A 12,552-nucleotide genomic window follows, 5' to 3' on the forward strand; every position below is an offset into this window, starting at 1 on the left:
AAAAGCATCAGCATCAAAAACTCCAGGCTATAAAGGACTGGGCTCAGAAAGTGCAGTTTTCCACCCACAGCTGGGGTGCTTCCAAAAGCATCCTTGAGACAGACTCCGCTCTAGTACCTCCAGCGAGAAGGAGTTCACTATCGCACCAAGCAGCCCATTCTTGGATTTTTATTTTTTTTTAATTTCAATTTTTCTCTTATATATCAAGTTCTCACTCCTTTATATTTGATGCCATGCACATTCAGAACTGTTGAATATTTCCCCTTTTATCCATGCCTTCACTGCTCAATCACCTTTATAGTTTCTTTATGGCAGCAGTGAGTGACTCAGAAGACCTGTCTTTGAAAAAACAGTCAAACTATAAAATGTATCCACTCTGACCAAAGCAAAAAAAGACATATTCCTTCCCCTCTCCACACAGAAAACTTCAGGATATTGAGATCTCCCTAAAGGAGGTCCTAAACAGTATATGTTGGGGTAAGAAGAGAAGATGCACACCCTAGAGATAAAAAGAGCCAGATTTTAAAACACTTGCTCCCTAACTCCTTGTATGTAATGTTCTTATTGAGAATTTCCAGTGTTAATGGATTATTTTGAATGATTTAAAAAAAAAAAAGAAAAAAGACAACAAAACCCTCATCAGGTGAGTTCAAACTTCCAATACTTTTTTAAAAAGATTAGGACCATCACACTTACTGATCTCAAATTCTTTTTAATTCTAAAAAAGAGCCAAGTGCACTAAAAGAGCCCCTTTGAAAAGCATACACAAGGTCTGCCTTCCATGTAAACTTTCAAGAAAGGCAACAAAATGGCAATCAGTCCTGACTGTATCATTAACTTAAGTTTGAAAGAGTCAATAAGTATTTACTGTATGCTATGTGACCTTGAGGACACTAGAGAGAACTAGTCACCTCGCTGCACACGCCATCAGGGAAGATCCAGGTGCTCACTCCATTACTGCAGGTATCTGTAGTACCCAGCAAGTGCCTGGCATATTATATACTTTCCATTTTTGAAATTGACAAAATTTCATATTTTCAAAATTTTCAAAAAAAGTTGTTAAAATTTGATAAAGTTGTCAAAATTGACAACTTTGACAAAAATCCAGAGACAACATGGTTTGGGCTAATTGTATTGAATATGACTGTGGTACTTAACTTTGTGATCTTATTCTAAATCACTTGGTGTCTCTGGTCTTGTTTCCATATCTACCAGAAGCAGGGACAGATGTACTAGTGGTCATTATTTAATTAACTGCCTGATCTTTATCTTTAGTCCTGATTTTTCACACTAACTTCAGATTCATCAAATTTCCAACTGCCTGCCATACTTTTTCTCAAACTCAGCATGTTCTTCACCAAAAAAGCATTTTTCACTGTATTCTCTATCACTGACACCACTAACTTCCCAAATCAGAATCAACTTTGTAAATGTCACCTCCTATGATATGCCTCAAATCTGACCTTTTCCAATCCTATTGCTAGTAACCCTGGGTTAGGCTCCCCAAATCTCTCTCTAGTACTATTGCAATAGCTTGCTAACTGGTCTCCCGGCCTTCAGTTCTACTCTACCTACATCCTTACCATCCACAAGATAAAACAGGTATTATTTAGTACAAGTTCCTCCACGCCTGGCTCCTGCCCATCTCTCCAGCCTTAATTATCATTATGAACCTCCCACTCACTCAAAGTCCCAACTATACCTCATTACCCACACTGCCCCATGCATACCATTCTATTTCATGCCTCCTTCCTGTGCTGAGCTCCTCCCTTATCATACCATTCTTTATCTTGATAACTTTTTATCATCCAGCAAGACTCAGCTCACCAATCTCCTCCCAAGATGCTTTGCTTTGCATCTTCCTCCACAATTTATGATAACCACCAAGAGCATGATCTGGCTCCTCCACCTACTCACTGTGACTTGGGGCAAATTTCAAGTAGTATCTGTACTTTAATTTCCTTAGCTTTAAAATTCAGGGGCTTTTAAAACATTAACACCACTATGTGCTGTTCTAAATGATTTACAATCTTCAGCACAATTCTACACGGATCTAGCATTGTCCGCATTTTTATAGAAAACAGCGGAGAGCTTGCCCATGATCATACAGCTAGTAATTGGTGGATTCGAGATTCTAACTCAGGAAGCCAGCTCCAGAGTTCTAGCTGTTTACCTCCACACTATTAATATGTTGGTAACAGTCTCTACCTCAAGGGTTACTCATCAGAGTAAGTTAATGGGTGCAAAGTACTTAGAACAGGGCTTGGCACACTGAAACCATGGCATGTTTGCTATTACGATTCTGTACCTTCATTGTATATATATGGCAATTATTAAAGTAATTTAAAGATTTGTGAACTCTATTATTTACTGCCTTTTATCCTCAGATCCTGGCTTTGATAAATGTTTCCTGAACTACGGAAAATTCATTAAAATTCGATTCCTTAAGCTCAATTCATGTTGCCATTTTCTCTTCTTTTACATCCACCAGTATTATCTGTAAGTCATTCGGCAAGTAAAAAGATTTAAATAAGACTCTGCTCCCAGAGGAATCTAATCTTCAGCTGTCCAAAGCATTTATTTCACGGGATGAAGAGAGAGTTGGTCATGGTTTCCTATCTTTGTTCCAATCCTTAGGGATCTGTGATTAGTAACAGGAGTCTTAAAGTTGTTTCTTTAGTTCACCTTCAAGAAAGTTTTTTTTCAAATCACAAAAGCTTAAAAAATGTTTAGTCATAAAATTTGAAAAATATAGAAATAAGAGTTAAAAACTATCTTTTTCCCATCACAAAGAAACAGCCAGTGTTGGTATTAACAAAAGAAAAAAATTACCACAAATTTAAAGTTCGGATTGGCTTTTATTTGTGATTCTAGAAATGGGCAACACCTCATTCTACAAAATGAGTGTTCTGATGAGCTAAGCAGAGGAGGTTAGCCTTCTAGGCAGAAAAGGGCTGAAGAAAGCAGAAATAAGGGACAAAAAGTAGATTGGTTGTTTCAAAGTTGAAAACTTTCTTTACAGGGTTAAAACACAGAGGACTTTCTTATTTCACTAACTCACGTTGACTGAAATCTCGTTTTTTTTTTTTTTTAAGAAAACTGGCTCATTTCAATTCAAATTCAAAGTTCAGTTTGATTATGTGGCACTTAGCACAAGGGCCTCCATTCTAATTCTGTCTGGTCTGCTGGTGCCTAATGCAGGAGGTCAGTCTAAAACAACGGCCTCCCATATATTTTTGTTCTTTATGTGTGAAGTACATTTTTAACATGTAGTTTTATAAAATATATCACATATGCTGTTTATAATCTGCTTTTTTCTTCCATGTAATACTAGTCCACATGATTTTTAATAGTTGCAAAATATCCTACTATATACACAACCTATTTAAAAATTTCCTACTCTGCAATTAAGTTACTTCCAACTTTTGGCAGTATAAAAAGTATAACAAATGTCTATTTATCTATCTTTATGTATCTGCTTACCTTTTTAGTTATTTGCTATACAGTATGTAGAAAGTTATTTATTTACTGTACTTTTTTTTAAATTTATTTATTTGAGAAAAGATCTCACTCTGTAGCCCAGGCTGGAGTGCAGTGGCATTATCATGGCTCACTGCAGCCTCGACCTCCTGTGCTCAATAGATCCTCCTGCCTCAGTAGCTGGGACTCCAGGTGCATGTCCCCACACCTGTCTAATTTTTTAATATTTTGTACAGATAGGGTACCACTATGTTGCCCAGGCTGGTCTCAAACTCTTGGGCTCAAGTGGTCCTCCCTCCTTGGTCTCCCAAAGTTTTGGCATTATATGCATGAGCCACCATGCTGGGCCTACAAAGTTATATACATATACAACATTTCCAACACATTCTGCCAACCCTTCTTTTATAAAAACTTTATTTTACACTCCCACAAGCTGTGTTTTTTCTCTTTGCTAGAAATATATAAATTAAAAATAGCATCATAATTTTAACAACCTCCATTTCTTCATTAAGTTTGACCTTTAAAACTTTGTGTTTATTCAGTATTTGGGCTGTGTATAAAGTTCTCTATTCATATCCTTTTTCTCATTTTTGTGAGTGTCTTTTTCTTAGATTTATATATCAAGCTATCAAAATTTTCAAAGGCTAACCAGAATATCAATTTTTTTTTTTTTTTTTTTTTTGCTTATATTGCTTCGTTAAGTTCAGTATAGTAGGACTTGGTTACCAGGGCTGAGCTCAAAGCTACCAACTGATAAGTTGTTGATGATTGATTAAGAATGTTCAGGAGTAGGAGTTTGGGATAGTAAGATCATAAACACTGGATACAGAATTTGGGTTCACATCCCCTTTTGGTAGTTTAACTGTTTGAAATCTCCTCACCTATAATATGCTTACCTCTAAAACACCTACATTTTATAACTGCTGTGAGGATTGAATAAGATAATGCATGTTAAACAGTTAACACCACACCTGGGACATACACGCTCCATCTATAAGAGTTGCTGATAACATTCCAAAATATCTCAAAACAAGGTGATGAAGATATTAGATTAGCCCTTGATACAAGGTACAGAAGAGCATTTTCTACCTTGTCTTTTACCCGCATAAATGGTAGCCTAGATAAGAAACATCTTTAGGGATCAGCAGAGCAGACTGGACAACAGACAGCACAAAGGTGGGTCGAGGGGAGGGGAAGCAAAAGAGCTTACCAAAGGGAAAGAAAAAACCAAACAGAAGCTTCCATCTTGCATTATAGAGCTCCCTGAAGTCATTCAACTTCAATAATAAAACAATTCCAATTTTCAGAAATATCTTTGGAAAGAGGCAGAACACTATACAAAATCATTTAAAATTTTACTTGAGATTTTCCAAGCCTCTTAGAAATATTCCAACAAATACACAAATGATTCTGAATAAACAAAAAGTTAATATATAAATAACTCAAAATCTAAGATAATTCAGTTTTGGTAAATTCTGCATTTGATGAATGAGAAACAGATTAAAAAACAAATTATTCATTTGAAATGGGACACTTCAATCAGTTTTTTTATCATTTATATCAATAGCCATTATAGTTGATGTTTTTAGTAACCCTGAAGCACTAAAAAAAAAAAAAAAATCCTTAAAGTATATTATGAATCAAAGAAAATAATTAGAGATACAGTCTTGGTTAAGAAGAAGTCAATTAGGCAGTAAACCCCATTTTCTAGGGATTTTCAATTTGCTACAATTATAAAAGAAACAAAAAATACAAACTCTACAAGGACAGGGACTTTATTTTACTCCTTTTTATATTTCTAGCACCTAAAACTATGCCTGGTATATAGTAGCTACTCAATAAAAAACTGTTGGATGGTAAGAATAGGTTTATGTTTTACATGCTAATTTTAAAATAAACTTTGCGTTTAGAATCAATATGCACATATTTGGGTTCTGCTTTCAGTTTTAACTTGGTCACTTACTTGCCTTAAGAAAGTCACCTAAAATTCTTGGGACTTTTCTTAAATCTGTGAATTAGGTGTACTAATACTTGCCCTCCTATCTCACATGAGTTTGTGTATGGATCAATTACAATAACAGAAATGAAAATACTTGTGAACTATAATCACCATACAGACATCAATGTTTACTGTTTCAAGTCCTCTGCACAATAAGGAAGGACATAAATAAGTTACAGGAGCCTCCCTTTATCCGGGGGGGATACGTTCCAAGACCCCCACGGATACCTGAAACTTCAGATAGTACCAAGCCCTATATATACTATGATGCCTATGATAAACTTTAATTTATAAATTAGGTATAGTAAGAAGTTAGTAACAATAACTGATGATAAAATAGAACAATAATAATATGCTGTGATAAACGGTACATGAATGTGGTCTCTCAAAATATTTTATCATACTGTACTATGTGGGTAACTGAAACCACAAATAAAGGGAAACTACTGTATTGTTTAAATTCAAATTTCTTCATTTTAACCTAGTTATGAAATAAAAACCCTCCACATTTTCTTTAAATGTATTCAGTATTTACCTATAATTTGACTGATCTTCTGATAGCTAAAGCTTTTCAGTATCTATAGTTTATTGATGAATGCTAAACTGCTAGTTAACATGTGTAAACTAAAATCGGGATGTAATCTTTACTCTCTACCAAGTGACAGAACAGAACAGGACGTAAAATCTCAAGGTTTAGATTCCAGTTTCAGCAAAATCACCTTCTGGCCAAAACACACTTCTACATTTTAAAAATATTTAATCAATATTTACTGGGCATTACTCTGTGTCAGGCACTATTTAAAGCACTTAGCATGTTTTTACTCATTTGATTCTCACAACACCCTATGAGGTAGAGACTATTCTCATTTTTCAGATAAGGAAACCAAAACACAGAGAGGTTAGGCAACATGCACAAGGTCGGAGAGAGCCGAGGGCTGTGTTGGGAATGGAAGCCAGGTGTCAGCTTCCAGCATGCAGAGCTTTAATCACTAAGCCACATTGCATGTCTATCCATAGGTGCCTCAGTTTCCCTCTGAGGATAATATTATGGTACTCCATAGAATTCTCTGTGAAGATCAAATGATATTAATATGAATAATGTAAAAGTACTGGGTAACAGTCAAGGATCATATTTTTATTTTTATTTTTATTTTTTGAGACTGAGTCTTGCTCTGTTGCCCAGGCTGGTGTGCAGTGGTGTGGTCTCTGCTCACTGCAAGCTCCACCTCCAGGGTTCAAGCAATTCTCCTGCCCCAGCCTCTGCGGTAGCTGGAACTACAGGCACGCACCACCACGCCTGGCTAATTTTTTCTATTTTTGGTAGATACAGGGTTTCACCATGTTGGCCAGGCTAGTCTCGAACTCCTGGCCTCAACTGATGCGTCCACCTCGGTCTCCCAAAGTGCTGGGATTACAGGTGTGAGCCACCATGCCTGGTCAAGGATTACAGAATTAATATTAAAGACAAAATTTTCCTTACCCAAATGTTTTAAAACAAAATGTTCTCCCCCTTATAACCTTTATTTTTCTTTTAACCTGTACAAATTGTAAATTATACTGTTCTGTTGTCTTCTTTTAGGGGAGAGGTGAACACACGAAGGAGACAAGTCAGTGTAAAAAAACGTTAAACACAAAAGGCAGACAGCATGGCTTAGTGGGATCATTTCAATAGGCTCAAGTACAGAGATTCAGTGCAGGAAAAACTTTACATAATATCCTTGAATACTAAAAAGACAGAAAGTTATGAAACATCTGAGAGTTAATACCAAAAGATCAATGGTTTAAATGTTATCTAAATATATTTCAATTCAACAGAAACTTATGTAATCTAAATGGGAAACTTCTGATTTTGGCAAAGGTTTTCAAGCTTTCTTTTGCTGCTGGCAGAGATAAGTTTGGATGTGTGTGGGCTAACTGCAGACTAGATTTTTTCTAGTTAATAGTATTTATTTGTTTCATTATAAGAATTACATGAAAAAAATTATAGTGAAGATCTTTTTTTCATTATCAATAATGACAGGGTCATTAATAACTACAACTGTACAGTTATATAAATACATGTCAAATGCCTAACTTGCCAATTCCAAAGAAGTTAAAGCCTAACGATCATACAAATGGATTATGACTGCACTCGTTAACATTTTGATTTACACCCATAAATTGTGAAACACTTATAAATCGGCCCTTTACCAACTCTAATAGCTCTGAGATTTTTTTCCCATTTTACTTCACATTAATAATTCAAAAGATTAAAAAAACTTATCCTCATTCGTGCCATTCGGACATTTTCAAGTATGGAATTAATGATTCTTGAAAGAACTAAAAATGAGGAAAAAATTAGCTAATGAAGTGAAAGTCAGAAGACGTGGGTTCTATTGCTGCAAGAGTAGAATTAAGTTGCTAAGTGCACAAAATCCCCACGTGCAATCTATGCAGCTTGTAAAAAGCAGAGATTACATCTTTCAGAGCCTTTTCCTGTTAAACATAACATCCTCGATACAAGAACCAAAATCTCTGTTAATTATTATTGGTCACAAAATGTTAAGCTAGACCTCAATTAGCAAATGTGTTCACTGTTCTTCCATGGCCCAGGACCTGGATTCTTGTGAAACACCTAATTTAAGGTCGAATCACTGTATCAGTAGTACTGTCCATAAGTTTCAGCCTCAGTGACCAAAAAAACTTCTTTGGATATGTATAATAAACATTTTCATCAGATAAGCTATAAGGCAGGATGAACCCTAGACCAACGTTTAGGAGAAGTGGAAGATACAGCGCTGCCTCTCAACCAGTTAACACTGTGACTGTGCGCAAGTCTTCACTGCCTGGCATCTGCTTCTTTGCTTTAAAAATCATACCATGGTCAGTTACTAGATGGTCTGTACAGCGGAGTCCAGTTTCTCTTCTCTTTATTCACCCAGAGGGACAGAGTCATCCGTATCAGAATTCTGTATTCCAAACACTTTTCTTTTGTTCTGAGCCTATCTTTCTATTTTATAACTGCCTACTCCTCATAAAGGCACTGAAAGAATACAAAAATCTCCGGTGTTTGTGCTTCGAACTCTGAAGATATTAAACAATGCAAGATCTTGACGTAAGTTCAATATGACTAAGCACTTGGGACAAAAGATGACCCGAAAGATGATCCTTTCAGTTACACAGTCTATAAATTTACCTGTAATACCTAAAGTCAGCTGCTATTCTAGATGTCTATTTTCTTGGGGATTATTCCCCCAACTATCCCCCAACTATCATGCCATTCCCCCAGCTATCATGCCAATGGATAGACACTAAAATCTTGAAATACGCGTAACACAAGGTTTATCAACAGTGGCACTTGGGGCCTGATAATTCTTTGTTGTGGGAATCCTGCTGTGCCTCATAGGATGTCTGAGCAGCACCCCGGGCCTCTCCCACTAGATGTCGGTACCAGCACCACCCCCACAAGAGGTGGCAACCAAAAATGTCTCCAGATATTGCTCTAGATAATGTCCCCTGAGAGAGGGGAGGTAAATCCGGCTGGTAAAGAACTACTGATTTAAAGAACAACTCTTCCTTTTACATAAGAGAAGCTTGACACTGCCCCCTTTCAGCGCCTAAAACCACCTTAAGAAGAAAGTGCTAGCTAACCTAGGTTAGGAGGCCGAGGCTGCTTCCTGGAGACTAAGAAATGCACTCAAGACCTACAAGGCCTTTCCCCACAGCTTGATCCTAAGTGGAACGGCCAAGAGAAGCGTGGCAAAGAACTCTGGATCAGGAAGCCCCTCTCATCTTTACCATAAGCTAGGTGCACTGCAAAGTACATAGGAAATAAGCATGATCTGAAACAGGCCGGCTGAAACTTTCGAGAGAAACCAGTTCAGGCATTTCCAGGTAGCAAGGGACCACCCGGGGCAGCTCCGCCCCGCGCCCCAAGCCCGGCGGCCTGCGGGGCCTCCCGGGGCCGGGTGCCCGCCCGGAGCTCCCGCCACGCCCACCGGACGTCACCCGTTACACAACGACCCCCGCCCCCAGCTTATGCAATTCTGCCCTCCCGCGGCTCCCAATTGTCCCGGTGACTTTTGTGGGTGAGGAAGGGAGACGCCGCCTTCCCGGCCTAGTTGTCCTCGTGGGGGATTCTCTCCCCACCCCGGCAGTCGTTTCCCCGCGGCGGGCCTGGCGCGAGAGAGTCAATTCCCGGAAAGCGCGCGGCAGGAAGCGAGCGGCCGCTCGGGATAGCCCAGCTCCCACCCATCCCGCGCCGGGGCACCCACGGCTCCGGTCACCCACTCCGCGCCCGGAGCGCGCGCCCGACGGCCAGGCCGCGGCCGAGGGAACCCCGCGCCGAGCGCCCCTCCCCGCGCTGCGTCACAGTCGGCTCCCAGGGCGATCCCCATTGTGACCGAAGCACCCCGGGGCGCCGCCCCCTCCCACACCCCCCAGCACCCCGAGACCCAACACGCCAGTGGCCCAGCGGCCCCGGGGAAGCAGAGGAGACTCCCGGGACGCAGACAAGCTCCGGGTCCCCGGCCCTCGGGGCCAGGAGGGTGCGGTCGGCCCGGCCCCGCCGCATCCCCGCGCGGTCACCTGCTCGCAGCGCCTCGCAGGCGGCGGCCAGGGCCTCCCGGTAGCGCCCCTGGTGTAGCAGCTCCCCGAGTCTGCCAGCCGCCCGGGCCCGCTCGCGCTGGCCCGGGAACCACTTCTCGGCCAGGTGGTTGAGGACGACGCTGGTTCTGAAGTCTGAGGCGGCGATGGCGGCTGCCAGAGGCGGCGGCCGCGGGGCGGTCCCTTCAGCATCAGTGGCACTGGCGGTGGCGGGCGGCAGCCGGTCCCGGCAGAGGCGGCAGCGGGCGCGGAGTTCCCTCCGCAGGCAGCGGCGGCAGTAGCTGTGGCCACAGGGCACGGTCACCGGCTCGCTCAGGAAGCCCCGGCAGCCCAGGCATCTGAGGAGCCCGCAGGCGCCGCCGTCCGCGCCCGCAGCCGGGGCCGCGCTCCAGCTCAGCCCGTGGCGGAGCCGGTAGTTGAACACCAGGCAGTCCACCAGGGCGCCCAGGCACTCGGGCCTGGCCGGGGCCCCGCGGCGCAGCGCCGCCGCGAACGCCTCCAGCGCGCCCTTCAGGTGGCCGCCCAGCGCCAGCAGCTCCCCGCGGCGGAGCAGCAGTTCCCAGCGCTCCGACTCCGCGGCCGCGCGCTCCAGCCGAAGGCCGCTGCCGCCGCCCACTTCCCAGAACCGGCCTCGGCCCTGCGGCGCCGGGGCCATCTCCCGACTCCCTCCCGGGGAACTCCTCGCCACCGCCGGAGAGGACATGGCCCGCGGAGGGCTGCGCTGCCGCCGCCCGCCGCCACGGTCCGGGAGCCTCCCGGGCGCGCGGCTCCGCACGCGGCCCGCGAGCAGGGGGGCGTGGCGCGCGGACACGGCGGGGCGGCGCGCGCCCGGGAAGCCCCGAGGGCGGGGCCTGGCGAGGGCGGGGCCGGGCTCGGCGACGGCGCCGGGACTCCCCCACGCAGCCCGCGGCCGCGCTCGCGAGGAGCCAAGCGCTGGGCCCCGCCCCTCCCGAGCCCCCTCCCGGCGGGGGCGCAGGTCGGATGATTCCTCCGTCGGAGATCTAATTGGCTTCTCCGGAAAGGAGGGCTCGGCTCGTGACGGAACAAAGCCCGATGGAGCCCAGAGTCTCCGTCCCCGCTTGCCTGCTCGCCGACGCCCCCACCTGCGGTGGCCCGCGCCCTTGCCGCGCGGGACTCAGGGTCACCACCCCTCCCCCGACGCCCCCGCCCAAGCCGGACCTGCCCCAACTCCTGGCGGGCGGGGGTCTCCCGGCGTGTCCTCACGCTTGTGCGGGTCTGCATTTTCATTCCTCTATGCCCAGGTTCCAGGTGGGCGCTCCCAAGCAGGGGGCCTGGGAGGGCACCTTCGGCAGATGTCTGGGACTCTTCGGTTCTAGAGGACTCAACTTTAAACAGGAACACAAAACCCACGTTCCTGGGGCGACTCCCTCCAGAGGGCAAGGAGTTTTTCCTGGTGCCAGGTGACTGCTGCCCTTTGCTTAAAACTCATCGTAGGCCCACCTCGAGGGAGAAAGCCCACACAGTTCCTCAGGTGTCTCCACACCTCAGGCACTGCCTTACAGCTGGTTAAAGTCTATAGTTGGCATATTTAAAAGAAAACACCGAGAAAAATGTTTTTCACGTGGCGGTCACCGTATTACTACAACCCAAGCAGGGTCTGCAGTTTTGCCAACAGAAGAAAATGATGGGGTTGATATATAATAGGTGCTATTTCCCTTAAACTTCACAGCGGCAAGTTTAAAGCTCTCCGCTGAAAATATTTATAGATTTGATTATAGGGTATTAGATTGTTAATGTTAGGAGTCACTTAGAACTTTTAGTCCTTTTTCAAATGATGGGAAACAGAGGGAAAGTTATTTGTCAAAAATCACACAGCTAATATAGATTTTAAGATCACGTCTATTCCACTATTATGTTACTACGTTAGACTGATCGTATATAATATTTAATAAAATAATAGTAATATTTCATAGAAATAGATTGTCAAAGGAAGTTGCTAATTGGAAAGTTCACGTGAGCATAGTATGTCTGAAAATGGTATACGTTTAATATTTCTCTTTATAAGGAACGGCAATTAAGGCTAAAAAATGTTTTGAGTTAATGTGTTTTCACTACACAATGAGCAAGTCGTGTAACGTCAGAAAAGATAGAGATATATTACCCTAAAGGGAATGAATAAAAAAGAGGTGCTTGAGAAAAAGCCAAGCCTCCTGTTCCAACAGGATGCAGACAGAAACAAGTTCATTTATCATTCACATTGCACCTGAAGCAAATTGCAGCTAGATCCAAGGAGCACCTCCTCAGCATTTGGCGTGGGAAGCACTGGGATTAAGTCATGAGATAACCTTAAATCCAATCCTAACCCCCGAAATTACTACCTTCCCTCAACAAGCAGAACAGTGACTTTCATCTGATGTCCACATACTCCCTTGAGACTTGAAATCACAAATAATATAACAAATATCCATGTGTACACGCACATTCATTTTTTGTAATGCATTCTTGTTCTTAATGGCAACTTGCAAAAT

General features: G+C 43.3%; 1 protein-coding gene across 2 annotated transcripts in view; it reads right to left on the reverse strand.

The window, feature by feature from the left end:
* LONRF1 (LON peptidase N-terminal domain and ring finger 1) overlaps window positions 1–10,809 on the reverse strand; it is a 33,799-nt gene extending 22,990 nt beyond the window's left edge. For both annotated transcript variants that reach the window (XM_015454455.3, XM_045397888.2), the window contains exon 1: window positions 10,046–10,809. In XM_015454455.3, coding sequence (XP_015309941.2) covers window positions 10,046–10,766 — 721 coding nt within the window. In that variant the 5' untranslated portion in view covers window positions 10,767–10,809. The remainder of the gene's footprint in view (window positions 1–10,045) is intronic.
* Between the last annotated feature and the right edge of the window lie 1,743 nt (window positions 10,810–12,552).

Source organism: Macaca fascicularis, chromosome 8 (assembly GCF_037993035.2).
Source record: "Macaca fascicularis isolate 582-1 chromosome 8, T2T-MFA8v1.1".
NCBI classification, from domain to species: domain Eukaryota; kingdom Metazoa; phylum Chordata; class Mammalia; order Primates; family Cercopithecidae; genus Macaca; species Macaca fascicularis.